Below are 17,962 nucleotides of genomic sequence, written 5' to 3' on the forward strand. Positions count from 1 at the left end.
CTCATTCCGGTATACTCATTCAGCTGCGGAATCCCGGAATATGGACCAGTCCACTGACTCAAAGCTGTCATCCCTGTCCGTTGGCCAGCATTTCACAACTCTCTGTGCCGGATGCTCCTGCTTCAGTTTTTGTTTGTAGACAGGAAGCAGAAGTGCAGCTTGGTGATCAGATTTCGCAAAATGTGGTTGGGGGACAGAGCAGTAGACATTTTATATTGATGTGTAGCAGTGATCATGGGTATTCTGGCCCCTGGTGGGACTAGACATGCTGGTAGTACTTTGGTAGTATGTCCCTGAGGTTGGCTTGGTTGATGTCTCCGGGTACAATGACCAGGGCTTCGAGATGCTTTGTCTCGCGGCTATCGATAGTGCAGTACAGTTCATTCAGAGCAAACTTGACGTCTGCGTTGGGTGCGGGTGGGGGTGGGGGAGGAGGGTACTGATAACAGCCCACAGTGGATAAGCGAATCTCAGAAACATATGAGAGACCAGGGATCAATGTTGACACAAGACCATGAGATTTGTGGTCTGAGACCATGAGATTGAGGTATTTAATGGGATCATTAATTTCATGATTAATGTCTGCCTTTATTGAAAGGTTGCTTCTTAAGTTTGAGATGCAGTCCATGTTTTCTAAGGTTTTGTTGTGGACCGTTACTGTTGGAGGACGAATTGTATTTCTGCTGCCTCCCGCTCAGCACTTATTGCTGGATAGCTCTTTCAGAAAGCTGGCACGGGGCGGGGGGATGAGCTGAATAAGATAGCACAACTTCCTCAAAGTAACCACAAGAAAATAATGATTAATCTGTCAAGATATATTTAATTATGACACTTGCACATTGACCTCAACGCGACGCAGTGTGTTCCAGCAGTATTGGACGCTCCTATTCCGGAACAGTCAATCTCACCGGTCGAAGTGAATACTGGTTTAAACTTTGCCAAGTAACCGTGTGGGTGACAATATTCGCTATTAAAGTGCAACTCAAGCAACAGTTTTCAAAAGAAACTGCAGGTTAAATGTGGAAATAAGGAATTTGCTCCAAGTTGCTCTGCTCCTCTGAAAGATGCACCTATTTTGTGCCCCGGCTCAACATCGGAAAAAGTACGACTTTAAGTATCATTCTAATTGTTGTTGCGGATTGAAACCATTTATTCATGTTTCGCGTTAAATCCCCTTCCTTTATTCCACTGCCTGTACTCAGATTGTGAAAAGGACAGAATGTAGCCATGGCAGAATCTGCACTGGCTAAATCCGTAGGAAGGGACTGCAGATGATGGTTTAAACCGAAAAATGGTCACAAAATGCTGGAGTAACTCAGCAGGACAGGCAGCATCTCTGGAGAGAAGGAACGAGTGACGTTTCGGGTCGAGACCTTTCTTCAGAGATGCTGCCTGTCTCGCTGAGTTACTCCAGCTTTTTGTGTCTTCGGGCTAAATCAGTTGCTGAGTGGCGAGGACCGTTTCCTTCGGCACTGACAGTAAGATCCAGTAAACGCCGCAATAAAAAAGGGTAATGGGAGATTGAAGGACTGGATGGCCTTTACGTAAGTTTGGTGTTCCAGGAATGTCAGCCAATGTCGTCTGGTGCTTGTATTGTCTTGTCTGGTGGTTCACTGACTGGTGCAAGCAACATTGCCAATAAAGTATTTAAGGCTAAGCAGAGGCCGTGCTCCGCCCCGCCCAATTGGATTTGCAGCTTCCCAGGGTGCGACTCGTGCCAATTAATCGTTGTGCGTTCCTTGGTGCCTTCGCCGCTGTGTTGCTCAGCCAGGAGTGGTGGCTGGATCTTGATTTTAGCGCCGGGGGCGGGGACGAAGTATGCGCCGCGCCTCAGCGGATTAGAGTCGGGAGCAGAGTGTGGGAGGAGGGCGATGGATTGGAGCGGGATCGGGTCGGCGATCCGCCGCTGGGTGAGTGACTGTTGGCAAAGCAAAATAAGGCCCGGGCAAGCCCCGGGAGCGAGGAACGGTTTCCGCGTCCTACTGTCGGCTTTCCAGTCTGAGCTCGCTCCTGCTGGAGTTTACCTCGATCCTTTGCGTCGTTTGGATTCGCTCCGGGAAGCGAGAGGCTATATGTGCAGTTTAAGTTCATGCTATTGTGATTCAACCTGTGGTGCTTCACCGAGTTGGAGTGTCGGGGACCCGAGTTCCAGCGCTCTGTGCACATCACGGTCCAGACGCAGGTTGACCAAGTCTTGGGATGACACAACGTTGAAGTTTAGACGTGGATAGGAAATTCTGCGTTCCAGTAACTTTGATTGTTAGTTCATAATGAGGATACTGCTTAATGTTACTTAAACCTCGTACCAATTGTCCGTGCATGCAGTCTTTTTCATAAAATACATTTTGATAAAAACATTTCACCAATGGTATGCTTGGAGAAGGGGAGGTAATGATTTGATTTTAAAATGGAATTATCACCAGTGGGTAATAATTGAATTGAATACATTTTATTAACCAAGTATGTATACAAACAAGGAATTTGCCTTGGTGCTTTGCTCGCAAGTAACATGACATACAGTAAACAATTAAGAATAAAACAATTAAGAATAAACCCGTTTTTGTTGTTTAATTGGTTAAACAACAAAAAGAAATAGGACTATTTTATTCAGGTTGGTCTAATTAGTTATCAAATGGATTAGGTCTCCGCTGTCAGCGGTTCTGCATTAATGAATATCTACATCACAGGAGAAAGTAAACTGGTAAATTATGAGGGGATATTCGAGGTGATACAACAGGTTGATAATGGTTGTGTAACTCAACCGGGCAGAAATGAGAAAGATGGTCCATTCACTGTGCAGCTCAGACAAAACGAGAAATCATCTCATTGTATTTGCAAAGTGACCTTTTGGGCTGGAGAATCTTGGCTAAGGAGACATAGCTTCAGGATAAGAAATCTGCCTCAGAGAGCTGGGGTCACTCAATTAAGGAACTTGGTCAGCATGGACGAGTTGGGTCGAAGGGCCTGTTTCCACGCTGTATAGCACTCTGACAAGATTCTGTGGATGCGGTGAGGATAATTTGTTAACATGGAATTAAAGTCACTTTTTTAAATTGAAAGGTTGCCCACCAAAATGAAGGGTTGTGAGATTTTGCAGCACTTCTTCAAAGCCTGGTGGAAGCAGACACTTGAAGTATAGTTAAGGCAAAAATCATTCTTAATAAATAAGGTAGTATGATGTTATTGTAAGTTGACATCATATTTTTGCCAGGATAGCAGATATTGGTCAAATAGGTCAGGTTTTGGACTGGCTATCAATAAGAAGTGGAGTGTCATGTGTTGGTGCTGCATTCCCAACTATTCAGAGTTTTGAGATACCGAAAGAAAATCTGCCCTTTGACCCACACGCATTAGAGTCATGGAGTCAAACAACATGGAAACTGGTCCATTGATTCCTATTAAATTCTCCCCCCCCCCGCCCTCACCGTAAACCTATATCGTTGAGTTTTTGATTCTTCCACTCTGGGCAAGAGATTCTGTGCATTTACCTGATCTATTTCTCTCATGATTTTGTACACTTCTATCAGATCACCCCTCATCCTCCTGCACTCCAAGGAATAGAGTCCTAGCCTGCTCAACTGCTCTCTATAGCTCAGGTCTGGAATCCTAGGCACCATCCCCTCTGCACCCTATCTAGCTTGACAACATCTTTCCTATAATATGGTGCTCAAAACTGAACACGATACTCTAAATATGGCCTCACCAATGTCTTATATAACTGCAACATGACCCACCCAACTTTTATACTCAGTACTCTGACTGATGAAGGCCAAAGTGCCAAAAGCCTTTTTGACCACCCTATCTACCTGCGATGCCACTTTCAAGGAATTATGTACCTGCACTCCTAGATCCCTCTACTCTACAACACTCCCCAGAGCCCTCCCATTCACTGTGAAGGTCCCAAGAAGCAATTCCTCACATTTCTATGTATTAAATTCCATCAACCATTCCTCAATCCACCTGCCCAACCGATCAAGATCCTAGTTCTGTGTTATTACCACTTTCACCATAAAAGGTCCTGACCCAAAACATCACTTCCATTTACTCTTGAGATGCTGCCTGGCTCCTTGTGTTACTCCAGCACCTTGTGTCCATCTGTGATATAAACCAGCATCTGCAGTTTCTTATTATTATATCACCACTATTATAAGGTTATCAAATACTAAAGGGCAGAAAAAGTTTACCATGTATGTTAATGACTGGGATGAAGGGACAGGTCGTTATTGCCATATTTGCTGATCATACAAAAAGGGATTAACAATTTGTGATCGGGTAGCGAAAGTTAGCGAATAGGCAAGTTATTGGCAGATGGTGCTCAATGGGAAAAAAAATAGAGCATAGGACAGTACGGCACAGGAATGGGCCCTTTGGCCCACAATGTTTGTGCCAAACATGATGTCAAGTTAAACTGATCTCATCTACCTGCACATGATCCAGATCCCTCTATTCCTTGCACTTTTATATGCCTCTCTAAAAGCCTCTTACAGCATCTACCTCCACCCCCACCCCTGGCAATGTGTTCCAAGTTACCACCATGCTCGGTGTGTGGGAGAAAAATGGTTCTAACCATCTAAAATGTGAAGTTCTTCACTTTAGAAGGAAGAATGTAAACATAATTGTATTTTAAACTCTAATACAATCATATGTTGAGATACAAAGGGGTCTGTGGGACTTGAGACACAAAAAGGGTTGACTGGCGGGTACAGGAAATAATTGGAAGACCACTGGAAGGGTTTAGAGGCTTTCGAAAGGGTGCAGAGGAGGTTTACCACACTGATGCCTGGGATAGAGGAAATAGGTGAGAGGTTGAACAGACTTGGATTGATTTCTCTGTAAGCTGGAGGTTGAGGGGGACTGGTTAGAAGTATATAAAATGATGGGAGGTGTAAACAGTAAGAACCTTTTGCCCAGGATGGAGATATCAAATACAGAAGGGCATAGCTTTCAGATGGAAAGGGCAAAGTTTAAAAGAGACACGCAGGGCAAGTTTTTTTACACAGGTCGTGAGTGCCTGGAGCACACTTCCAGGGGTGGTGTTGGTGGTAGATATGATAGAGGCATTGAATAGACTTGAATGTTGAATGATGCCACAGATTAGGCATTATCTTCAGAAAGAAAAACAGACTTTATGTATCAGGTCATAGACATAGTTAAAACTATGAAGATGTGCAAACAAGTTAGTATCAAGGTGCAGAGGAGAATCTACAGTGCCCTCCATAATGTTTGGGACAAAGACCCATCATTTATTTATTTGCCTCGGTGCTCCACAATTTGAGATTTGTAATAGAAAAAACCACGTGGTTAAGGTGCACATTGTTAGATTTTAATAAAGGCCATTTTTATACATTTTGGTTTCACCATGTAGAAATTGCAGCAGTGTTTATACATAGTCCCCCCATTTCAGGGCACCATAATGTTTGGGACACAGCAATATCATGTGAATGAAAGTCATGTTTAATATTTTGTTGCATATCCTTTGCATGCATTGACTGCTTGAAGTCTACGATTCATGGACATCACCAGTTGCTGGGTGTTTTCTCTGGTGATGCTCTGCCAGATCTGTATTGCAGCCATCTTTAGCCTATGCTTGTTTTGGGAGCTAGTTCTGTTCAGTTTTCTCTTCAGCATATCAAAGGCATGCTCAATTGGGTTCAGATCGGGTGATTGACTTGGCCACTCAAGAATTGACCATTTTTTAGCTTTGGAAAAACGCCTTTGTTGCTTTCACAGTATGTTTGGGATCGTTGTCTTGATGTAGAATGAACTGTCGGCCAATGAGTTTTGAGGCATTTGTTTGAACTTGAGCAGATAGGATGTGTCTATACACTTCAGAATTCATTGTGCTACTACCATCAGCAGTTGTATCATCATTGAAGATAAGTGAACCAGTACCTTCAGCAGCCATACATGCCCAGGCCATAGCACCCTCACCACTGTATTTCTGTTCATGAAGTCTTCTGTGGACAGTGGTCATTGACAAATCCACACCTGACTCCTGAAGAGTGTTTCTGATCTGTCGGACAGGTGTTTGGGGATTTTTCTTTATTATAGAGATAATTCTTCTGTCATCAGCTGTGGGGGTCTTCCTTGGCCTGCCAGTTCCTGTGCAATTAGTAAGCTCACCAGTGCACTCTTTCTTCTTAATGATGTTCCAAACTGTTGATTTTGGTAAGCCTAAGGTTCGGCTGACTTCTCTAACAGTTTTATTCTTGTTTCTCAATCTCCTAATGGCTTATTTGACTTTCATTTGACAACTTTGGTCCTCATGTTGATAAACAACAATAAAAGTTTCCAAAGATGATGGAAAGACTGGAGGAAAGACTAGGTGCTGAGACCTGCATCAAGGAGGCAATTAAAAACATTTGAGCAATTACAAGTGCCTGTGAAGCCATGTGTCTCAAACATTATGGTGCCCTGAAATGGGGGGGGGGGGGGGGGGGGGGGGGGGTGAGACTATGTATAAACACAGCTGTAATTTCAACATGGTGAAACCAAAATGTATAACAATGGCCTTTATTAAAATCTGGCAATGTGCACTTTAACCACATGTGATTTTTTTTCTATTACAAATCTCAAATTGTGGAGTACAGAGGCAAATAAATAAATGATGGGTCTTTGTCCCAAACATTATGGAGGGCACTGTATAAAGCAAAAAGGCATATCTGGAAGGGTGAGACTTGGGTTGCCCCGGGGATCTGTAAACAAGATCATCTGGTTAATTGGGGTCGGGGGTAAGTGGGAGAGGTGATTACAACATTGATAGGCAAAGGAATACGTTGCAAAGTGTAATGCTAGGTCAGGGTGAATTAACAGAGAGAGCAAAATCTGAGCCAGTGTTGCTGAGATGAGATGTGGAAGTCAGACACTGAGAATTTGATTGAGTTCACAAGGCTGCAAAGTTGCCAGACGTAAATGCTGCCTGACCTTCTGATTTCCTCCAGCAGTTTGAAGGTATCACAAAATGCTGAAGTAACTCAGCAGGTCAGGCAGCATCTCAGGAGAGAAGGAATGGGTGACGTTTCAGGTCGAGACCCTTCTTCAGATTATTTTATTTTTAATCTAAATGTTCATTGTCTGCTCAATTCTAAATGATTATTTAAGTAGTGTGTGCAAAATGAAGCATAAGATTTAAGTACAGAATTGGATTATAGATTGTAAAATCAGTAATCAATTGCTCAAAGTAATTTTGAGCATTGCAAAGTGGGTGAAATAATACTGAGTGGACAAAAATGCAAAATTGAGGCTGCAATCAGATCAACCATGATCTTATTAAATGACAGAGCAGGATTGAGGGCCAGGTAGTCTATTTCTGGTCCTCGTTTGTAAATTTGCATGCAGGCACTATTTTCATGTACAAAGTAAATGTCACGCTTGCTTGAAGGGAGAACTTTGGAGGTGGAGGAAAATGACTTTGTGGATATTGAATAATTATTAATCAAAATACTGCTTGCTCGCTTACCTTGAGTGATGTTGGATATTTCTCATCCAGTTGAGAGGGGAGGTGGCATTGGTTTAAAGTCTTAATTGAAAGATAACCTTGTGACAGTGTAGCATTGTGACATAATTGCAAATGAGTGAGTTTGGTCTTCTTTGGACCTCCGAGAATGTCGGATGGAGTTTTGGAAGGAACATGTTTTGTATATATTTATTTCTTGAATAAAGTATCTTTTGATAATAAAAAAAAAAGAGTTAGGTCTTCTGTTCAACACTAATAACGCTTGAACCCACAAACTTTGAAATCAAGTGCTTGTAATTCACTGAGATGAATTTGCACTGATATTTCAGATATTTCTTATCATCTCTGTGCATAAAGATATCCAATAATAATGCTCCTTGATTTGTGGAAAGGTATTGCCTTCATGTGAGGAAATGTAGAACATTTAGATTTAGAGATACAGTGCAGAAACAGGCCCTTCGGCCCACCGGGTCTGCGCCGCCCAGTGATCCCCACACACTAACACTATCCTACACCCACTAGGGACAATTTTTACATTTGCCCAGCCAATTAACCTACAAACCTGTACGTCTTTGGAGTGTGGGAGGAAACCGAAGATCTCGGAGAAAACCCACGCAGGTCACGGGGAGAACGTACAAACTCCATACAGACAGCACCCATAGTCAGGATCGAACCCGAGTCTCCGGCGCTGCATTCGCTGTAAGGCAGCAACTCTACCGCTGCGCCACCGTGACCGCCACGGTGGCACGGTGGTGATTGCAAATGAGTGAGTTTGCAAATTTGTGATTTGTGCAGCTGTAGATTAATAGCACTATATTTATGTTTGGTATCTTCTGTACTGACTGCTGATAGGAACTGCTGACAATCTGGCATTAATGGAAACATTTGTAAATTGTTACGGCTGGATTAACAGAGATTAAATGAGAGGCTGACCTGGTCTCATTCCAGTCTGTGCATAAGAGCTGTCAGTTATTAGTTCATTCGCCACTCAAGTCTTTTTTCCTCAAACGAATAATACTGGTCTGAAATGTCTTGCACTGTTTTTTTGGTTTGGTCTCATTTGTGAAAATTTATCTTGTATTTTCATCAATGCAAAGTTAATGCTCTTAAAATAGATTAATGCTGTCTGAATTAAAGCTTCTTAGCTTTGTTCTCGCTGGCTAAGTCTTTTCCGACATGATTTCATTGTGTGAATTTCCACTTGTTTGTTCATATCTTTGCAGATGTTTGGAACTAGCAAAACCAGAATAACAACTTGAACATAAATTTTTGATTTTTGTTTGGCAGAGATTTGTAGCAACATGGTCAAAATTGAGGAAGGTGTTGGCTCCATTCCTGTTGTGCTTCTCAGTTCCTGAAACTCCTCCAAGGATACATTTAACCCCAGTTTCCTATACCTATCCCATGTCTCCTCCTTTGTCCTGACCAGGACCTCAATTTCTCTCGTCATCCAAGTCTCCCTTCTCCCACCAGCTCTGCTGTTCACTGTAACAAGAACATACATGCCCTGTCATCACACGTTTAAAAGCATTCCACTTTTCAGACAATCCTTTGCCTGCAAACAACCTACTCCAATCAACTTAATACCATCAAAATTACCACTGCCCCAATTAATAATTTTAACTAGTATAAGAAAATAACTGCAGATGCTGGTACAAATCGATTTATTCACAAAATGCTGGAGTAATTCAGCAGGTCAGGCAGCATCTCGGGAGAGAAGGAATGGGTGATGTTTCGGGTCGAGACCCTTCTTCAGTCTGAAGAAGGGTCTCGACCCGAAACGTCACCCATTCCTTCTCTCCCGAGATGCTGCCTGACCTGCTGAGTTACTCCAGCATTTTGTGAATAAAATAATAATTTTAACTCATGGGCCCGCCCTGTCTTTATCCATAACTATCTTACAACCAATACACCAATGATCGCTGGTCCCAAAAGATTTGCCCACCAACACTTCAATCACTTGCCTTTCACAATTTCCTAAGGGTAGGTCCAATTTTGCTCACTCACATGTTGGGCCCTCTACATATTGCCCGAGGAAGCTTTCCTGAGCACATATTACAAATTTCACCCTGTCCAAGCCCTCGTCACTATGAGAGTCCCAGCCTACATTGGGAACGTTCAACCCCCCACTCTGATTATGTTATTCACCTGAAAGCTGCCTGCAATCTCTATGGTTGAAGACATGTTTCCTTATCCTTTTTCTTAATTGCTGATTGCTTTGGGGGAAACATCATCGCTGCATCTGGCTTATCCAGCCCCATAACCTGTGCATGGTTCAATGCAATCACAATTTGTTCACTTGTGAATAGACTCTGCCCTCCAGGGGATTTGGGGAAGAGACGAGAGTCATAGAGTCATGCAGCGTGGAAATAGGCCCATCGACCCAACTTGTCCTCAACCGGCCAACGTGTCCCCACTACACTCGTCCCACCTGCCTGCGATGTCCTATGTCCCTCTAAACCTATTCTATCCATGTACCTGTCAAAATGTTTCTTAAACGTTGCAATCGTGCCTTCCTCAACTACCTCCTCCGGCAGCTCATCCCATACGCCCACCACCCTTGGTATAAAAAAAAGTTATCCCTGAAGTTCCTATTAAATCTTTCCTCCTCTTACCTTAAACTTATGTCCTCTGGTTTTCAATTCCCCTACACTGGGCAAGAGACTATTCCTCTCACGATTTTATACACTTCTAGAAGATCAGCCCTCATCCTCCTGTGCACCAAGGAATAGTCCTCGCCTGCTCAACCTCTCACGATAGCTCAGGCCCTTGAGTCCTGGCAACATCCTTGTAAATCTTCCCTTCCCCCTTTCCAGCTTGACAGCATCTTTCCTATAACATGGTCCCCAAAACTGAACACAATACTCTAAATGTGGCCTCACCAACGTCTTGTATAAGTACCACTTCTATACTCAATACCCTGACCGATGAAGGCCAATGTGTCGAAAGCCTTTCTGACCACCCTATCAACCCGTGACACCACTTTCAAAGAACTATGCAGCTGCACTGCTAGATCCATCTGCTCTACAACACTCTCAGAGCCCTCCAATTCACTATGTAACATAACATAACATAACAAAACTTTATTGTCACTCGGCACAAACACCGAACGAAATTTCAGCAGTCACAAGACACAGCAAAAAAGAAAAGAACACAGGACACACGACCCCAACACAAACATCCATCACAGTGACTCCAAACACCCCCTCACTGTGATGGAGGCAACAAAACTTCCCCTCTCCTCCCCCCGCACCCACGGACAGACAGCTCGACCCCTACCGAGGCAACCGACACGCACAGCCCCCGCAAGGGGATGGAAGGCCCCGCGGCCGAGCCGCCCCGGGCACTGAAACGTCCCGCGGCCGCACCGGGCGATGTTAAGTCCAGCGGCTGAGCCGCACCGGGCACCGAAACGTCCCGCGGCCGAGCCGCACCGGGCACTGAAACGTCCCGCAGCCGAGCCGCGCCGGGCACTGAAACGTCCCACGGCTGAGCCGCGCCGGCGATGTTAAGTCCCGCGGCCGAGCCGCACCGGGCACTGAAACGTCCCGCGGCCGAGCCACGCCGGCGATGTTAAGTCCAGCGGCCGAGCCGCGCTGGGCGATGGAAGGCCCCGCGGGCGAGTTGCGCCTCGGGGAAGAGACCTAATAAAAGAAAGGTTTCCCCCGCCCCACCCCCCCCCCCCCCACACACCCAACCCCCCCCCCCCCCACCCACACATACACATACACAGCCAAAAACTGAAACAAAAACCATCCCAACACCGACACAAACAAAAAAAAGAAAAAAAGACAAACAGACTGCCAGAGAGCCGCAGCCGTTAGGCGCAGCCAACTCCTCCCATGTAGGTCCTGCCTATGTTGAACTTCCCAAAATGCAACACCTCACATTTCTCTATCAAATTGCATCAACCATTCGTCAGCCCAACTGATCAAGATCTTGCTGCAATTTCTGACAACCACCTTCACTATCTACAATTTGTGTCATCTGTAAACTTGCTGATCATGCCAAGTACGTTTGAATCCAAATCACTGATAAAGATGACATAGCAATGGGCCCAGCATCGAACCCTGAGGCACATCACTAGTCACAGGCCTCCAGTCTGAAAAGCAACCTTCCGCCATCACCCTCTGTTTCCTTCCATGATGCCAATTCTTTATCCAATCAGCTAGCTCTGCTGGATCCCATGTGACCTAACCTTCCAGAACAACCTACCATGCATTAGAATGTAGACACAAAATGCTGGAGTAACTCAGCGGGTCAGGCAGCATCTCGGGAGAGAAGGAATGGATGACATTTCGGGTCGAGACCCTTCTTCAGACTGATGTCAGGGGAGGGGGTGGGACAAAGATAGGATGTAGTCGGATACTACATTCCCACCCAAACCACCGCCTCCCCAGGTACTTTCCCCTCAGGAGATGCAACACCTGTCCCTTTACCTCCACCCTCGACTCCATCCAAGGACACAGTCTTTTCAGGTGAGGCAGAGGTTCACTTGCACCTCCTCCAATCTCATCTATTGTATCCGCTGTTCCAGATGTCAACTTCTCTACATCGGCGAGACCAAGCGCAGGCTCGGGGAGTGTTTCGCTGAACACTTCCGCTCAGTCTGACTCAATCAACCTGATCTCCTGGTGGCTCAGCACTTCAACTGCCCTTCCCATTCCCAATCTGACCTTTCTGTCATGGGCCTCCTCCATTGTTAAAGTGAGGCTCAGTGCAAATTGGAGGAACAGAACCTCAACAGCTTGGGCAGTTTACACCCCAGCGGTATGAACATTGACTTATCCCACTTACATAGAAACATAGAAAATAGGTGCAGGAGTAGGCCATTCGGCCCTTCGAGCCTGCACCGCCATTCAATATGATCATGGCTGATCATCCAGCTCAGTAACCTGTACCTGCCTTCTCTCCATACCCCATGATCCCTTTAGCAAAAAGGGCCACATCTAACTCCCTCTTAAATATAGCCAATGAACTGGCCTCAACTACCTTCTGTGGCAGAGAATTCCACAGACTCACCACTCTCTGTGTGAAGAAATGTTTTCTCATCTCGGTCCTAAAAGACTTCCCCCTTATCCTTAAGCTGTGACCCCTGGTTCTGGACTCCCCCAACATCGGGAACAATCTTCCCGCATCTAGCCTCTCCAACCCCTTAAGAATTTTATATGTTTCTATAAGATCCCCCCTCAGTCTTCTAAATTCCAGCGAGTACAAGCCTAGTCTATCCAGTCTTTCTTCATATGAAAGTCCCGCCATCCCAGGGATCAATCTAGTGAACCTTCTCTGTACTCCCTCTAAGGCAAGAACGTCTTTCCTCAGATTAGGAGACCAAAACTGCACACAATATTCCAGGTGCGGTCTCACCAAGGCCCTATACAACTGCAGTAGAACCTCCCTGCTCCTAAACTCAAATCCTCTTGCTATGAATGCCAACATACCATTCGCTTTCTTCACTGCCTGCTGCACCTGCACACTTGCTTTCAATGACTGGTGCACCATGACACCCAGGTCACGTTGCATCTCCCCTTCTCCTAATCGTTCACCATTCAGGTAATACTCTGCTTTCCTGTTCTTGCCGCCAAAGTGGATAACCTCACATTTATCCACATTATATTGCATCTGCCATGCATTTGCCCACTCGCCTAATCTATCCAAGTCACTCTGCAGCCTCCTAGCATCCTCCTCGCAGCTAACACTGCCACCCAGCTTCGTGTCATCTGCAAACTTAGAGATGTTGCATTCAATTCCCTCGTCCAAATCATTAATATACACTAAATAACTGGGGTCCCAGCACTGAGCCTTGCGGTACCCCACTAGTCACTGCCTGCCATTCCGAAAAGGACCCGTTTATTCCTACTCTTTGCTTCCTGTCCGCCAACCAATTTTCCCTGCTTCCCCTCTCTATCCCCTCCCCCTTCCTAGTTCTCCCACCATTCTTCCTGTCTACATCATATCTTTGTCCCACCCCCTCCCCTGACATCAGTCTGAAGAAGGGTCTCGACCCAAAACGTCACCCATTCTTTCTCTCCCAAGATGCTGCCTGACCCGCTGAGTTACTCCAGCATTTTGTGTCTACATTCGATTTAAACCAGCATCTGCAGGTTTTTTTCCCTGCATCCCATGCATTAGAGTTGGGGTTAACCCACTGCCCACAAAATGACAACCTAACAGTGAGCAATAGAGGGTTAATTGTCCTGCTGCCCACAAAATGACAACCTAATTATGGGCTAGATCGAAGTGGCAGTGTTTTGTGAGAATCATTCTCCAGCTGTGAGACCTGTGAGCTCTAGAGGGATGATTATTACACTGCCCACAAAATGACCACCTAACCCGAATGCACGGCATTAGAGATTTTAAGCACCCTCTGGGTGGAAAAAAAACGTCAGCTTCCCATTAAATCCCTTGCTCTTTTACCTTAAACCTGTGTCCTTTGCTGAGACTCTTCTACCGTGGACAGAGATTTCTTGTCATTATACCTTATCATTTTGTCCACCTCTATCAAAGACCTCTCAGTATGTTCCAGCAAACGCACCCTCTTCCTATCCTGCCCCTCATTGTTACTGAAAAGTTCCATCCCTTGGCCCCCAGTGCAATCATGCCATTCCTATTGTGTGGAACCAGAACTATACACAATATTATAACTGCAGTCCAATCTATGTTTTGTGTAGTTGTAATCTAACGTCCTTACTCTTGCATTTCTTCACCTTGTGTACTTGTACTACCACTATTTGGGCTTCTTTTCACTTGTACACCAAGGTCCTTTTGTTCCTCGATACTCCCTTGCGATCTTTTATGAATTGTCTATGTTCTACCACTCCTCTCACCCCTTTGCACTACAAATGCATTACCTCACATTTATTAGGACTATATTTCCTCTGCCCAATTTTTTTATCTGATCAATATCCTTCTCTAGCCCAAGATTGTCCAGATCACTAAATAATTATTTTCCAAAAGACACAAATATCATGAGGTGGAGAGTTTTTCCACCGATTCCTATTGACTCAATTTTATTGATGTTCTCATGCAGCGAGATAAAATGTGTTTTCATGTTAATCCAGTAGTCCGTGGTCTTCATTGATTTTTTTGAAATGTTTCAGATAATTTAACTCCTTTTATTTTCTTCATTTCCTGTATGGCGTTTGAGCTCCAATCTCTGGATCCAAAGTTGAAACCTCTTGGATTATTAGCCCAAGGATGTAACTATACTTTTACAAAAGTAAAATACTGTAGATACTGGGATTTGGAATTAAAAGCTGAGAATGCTGGAAATAGTCATCAGGTCAGCTACCACGTCACAGATGCAGAGCAAATTAAAGTGAGAGGGGCAAAGATTAGTGGAGATGTGTGGGGCTACCTTTTTTCACACAGGGGTGTTGGTATCTCAAATGCGCTACTGGGGTTGATGGTTGAGGTAGATATGATAGTGGCATTTCAGAGATTTTTGGATAGGCACATAGATATGCAGGGAATGGATGGGTATGGATTATGTGCAGGTAGAAAAGAGATGGAGAAACAAAGAACCGTAGATGTTGGTTTACACACAAAAGGACACAATGTGTTGAAATAACTCAATGGGTCCGGCAGATGATTTACTCCGGACCCACTGTTACTCCAGCACTTGGTGTCCTTTTAGATAAGAGATGCCCTTGGCATCATGTTCGGTACAGACATTGTGGGCCGAAGGGCCTGTTCTTGTGCTTTGCTGTTCTATGTTCTAATGTTTCAGCTTAATATTCTTCCACTGAAGATACTGAGCACTTTCGCACTTTGTTTTCAAAAATGTGATCCTTTTAAGCACTTATAGGTGGAATAGAATTGTGACTAGCCATTTTTTAGCACTCAAATTTATCAGAATGCAGAGTTCCGTGTATTTATTGAAGTTGCAAACTTTACAACTGTAATTATCTCCTGCCTAAAGGTAATTTCTATAACTCAGTGTGGAGAGACAATATTCCTTATTAGATCTATGAGTTATCTAAAGGCAATTACAGCTGCTGGTTTCAAGGGCAAAAACTGTTCTGGTGACAAAAGTATAATTGTTAATTACTTCTTTAGGCTTTTCCATTTAGAATAATGGACACTTCAGGGCAAACAGTAATTCCAGTGGTGGAACAGGGAGCATTTTATATCTACCAGCAGACGATTTGGTTCACTAAATACCTGGACAGACTGGAATGAAAGTCTTGTGATAATGTGTTATTCAACAGGATTTTCAACAGAGTGACAATAATTGGAATCTTGAACATGCTTCATGGTGGCTTTTATTGGTCTTTTCAGTGTTGCCTCGCACTTAGATTAATAAAGCATGGAAACGGGGTCTTTTGCTTGTTTTGCCACTTTCAGGGAGTTATGGACTCGTCTGTACATGAATGCTGTTAAGGGGCTTGCCATTAACTTTCCCACTGCATTCAATTTCCTAAAATGCAACACCTCTCACTTGCTGGAAAGTGTAGGAAGGTATTTCTGAACCTGGCGATTTGGGGCCTGAAGCTGCTGTACCTCCTGCCTGAAGGTAGTAGCGAGGATGGAGTGACTCAAATTGTGAGGATCTTTGATGACAGCTGCAGCCTTGTTGAGACAGCGCCTCTTGCAGTTGCTTTTAATGATGAAAAGGTCTGTGGATTGGGTTGATTCAACCACTCTATAGCTTGTGTGTAGGAATTGCTATAACGGGTTATGATGCAAAGATTTGGGGGTACTTTCGACAGTAGTTTGATATTTTTCTTTATAAGGAGCCTGGACCCACTGCCAGGGGTAGTGGTAGAAGCAGATAAGATAGTGGTGTTGGAGAGGATTCTAGATAAGCACATAGATAGATAATGGACGGATTTGGACCATGTGCAAATAGATGAAATTAGTTTAACATGCATCATGTTAGACTTTATGAGCCGAACAGCCTGTTCCTGCGTTGTTATATTCTAAATGACTCGGCAAAGGTGCAACGATGCATGTGGGAATAAAAGTCCAATAGTTCATATTGGCAGGAGAAATGAAACAAAAATCATCGAGCTGGTAACTCAAAACTGCATCTAATTGAAGAGTTTTGAGATGTAAACTAGATGTCCTGGTGCATCATTTTGAAAAGGAAGTGTGCCAAATAACGTGTTCCAAACCATCAAATGCTCCAAAGTTGAGTTCATTATCTCCCACAATTTCTCCGTGGTGAATATAGATGAGATATTAATTTAGGATCTTGCATATGTCTCCTGGTTCTACATATAGATTATCTCTTTGCTCCCTACGGAGACCCAATCGCCCTCCCTAGCTAACCTCTTGCTCCTATTACACTTAAAAAATGTCTTGGAGATGCATTGAAAGTACATAAAACTAATTCCTAGCATTGTCGGACTGTCATATGAAGAGGGGTTGGGTTGATTTGGCCTGTATTCAAGAATTCAGAAGAATGAGGGGTAAATGTACCGGTCTCAACGGGCTAGATGCAGGGAGGATGTTTTACTTGGCCAGGGTTCGGGAAGAGCAGGATCTTGAACAATTATCATGTGACTGGACTGTTGGGACTGATGAGAAAAAATCGGCTTTGTTCCGGGAATCGTGCAACTGTGAAATTACTGGCGCATTTGCTGTGGAGGCCAATTACTGAATATATAAAAGGAGATGATTATATCTGAGACATATAAAGAGCATGGAGGTCGATGACCCATGAGTTTATTGAATGTTGGAGTAATGTTAAAGGACTGAATGGCCCCTCGTATTTTTCTGTTTTATGTCAGTATTATTTTTTGTGATGCATTTGGTTTGCAGTTCATCTTATCTTGCTACATTTAACTTGTATGGAGGCATGAGTGTTAGGGTGCTTCTGGAGCCCTCATAGTAAGCAATTAACTTCTACCTAGTCTTAATGTTCCATTAGTGAAAATAATAACCTCTGTGAAATTTAAATTAAATCGGAAGTTGTTTAGGGGGTCCACCGGTAGTCTGAAGGTGGGGGGCTATGCCTTCTACTGTGTTCATATGGCAGCTATTCGAAGAGGATCCATTAATGAATGTAACATATATTGTCTGCCTTTAGTATTTATTGTACATATTAGTGCTATGTTCCAGTGAGTCCTTTTTGTTCAGATATGTTTAAAACAACATAAGGCAGCTTTTTTGGAGTTTAAATATGTGCACAATAATAGCTGCCATATATATATTTTTGCAAGTTTTTGTGAATTTCATAGAAATACATGTGGTTTTACAGTTGGAACTTTCCCATACAAATTAGTAATTGATGATATTTGGGTTCTCTTCCAATTCAGTGAAAGATTAAGTCAAGTCTATTTTTAGTGTGCTGGAAAGTGCATTTCCAAAAGCTTGACAAGGGGAATATCTAATTGCATGAGTGTGGAAACTCCCCTGTCTATTTTTAGTGATAGGGACTGTCTGCAAGCCTTATTGTGTTGAAGTGAATTGGGATTATTTATCATTTTCATCCCTGCTTTTGCATCTTGTGGCCCTTCTCACTTTCATTTGCCTATTGTGAAATAAAGTTTTACACAACTG

At 43.8% G+C, this 17,962-nt stretch overlaps 1 protein-coding gene across 8 annotated transcripts in view; it reads left to right on the plus strand.

Moving 5' to 3' along the window:
* Nucleotides 1-1,697: 1,697 nt before the first annotated feature.
* atp11a (ATPase phospholipid transporting 11A) overlaps nucleotides 1,698-17,962 on the plus strand; it is a 134,439-nt gene continuing 118,174 nt past the window's right edge. For all 8 annotated transcript variants that reach the window (XM_078402883.1, XM_078402884.1, XM_078402885.1 and 5 more), the window contains exon 1: nucleotides 1,698-1,910. In XM_078402883.1, the coding sequence (XP_078259009.1) occupies nucleotides 1,872-1,910 (39 nt within the window). In that variant the 5' untranslated portion in view covers nucleotides 1,698-1,871. The remainder of the gene's footprint in view (nucleotides 1,911-17,962) is intronic.

The sequence above is a fragment of the Rhinoraja longicauda genome, chromosome 7, assembly GCF_053455715.1.
Source record: "Rhinoraja longicauda isolate Sanriku21f chromosome 7, sRhiLon1.1, whole genome shotgun sequence".
NCBI lineage: Eukaryota > Metazoa > Chordata > Chondrichthyes > Rajiformes > Arhynchobatidae > Rhinoraja > Rhinoraja longicauda.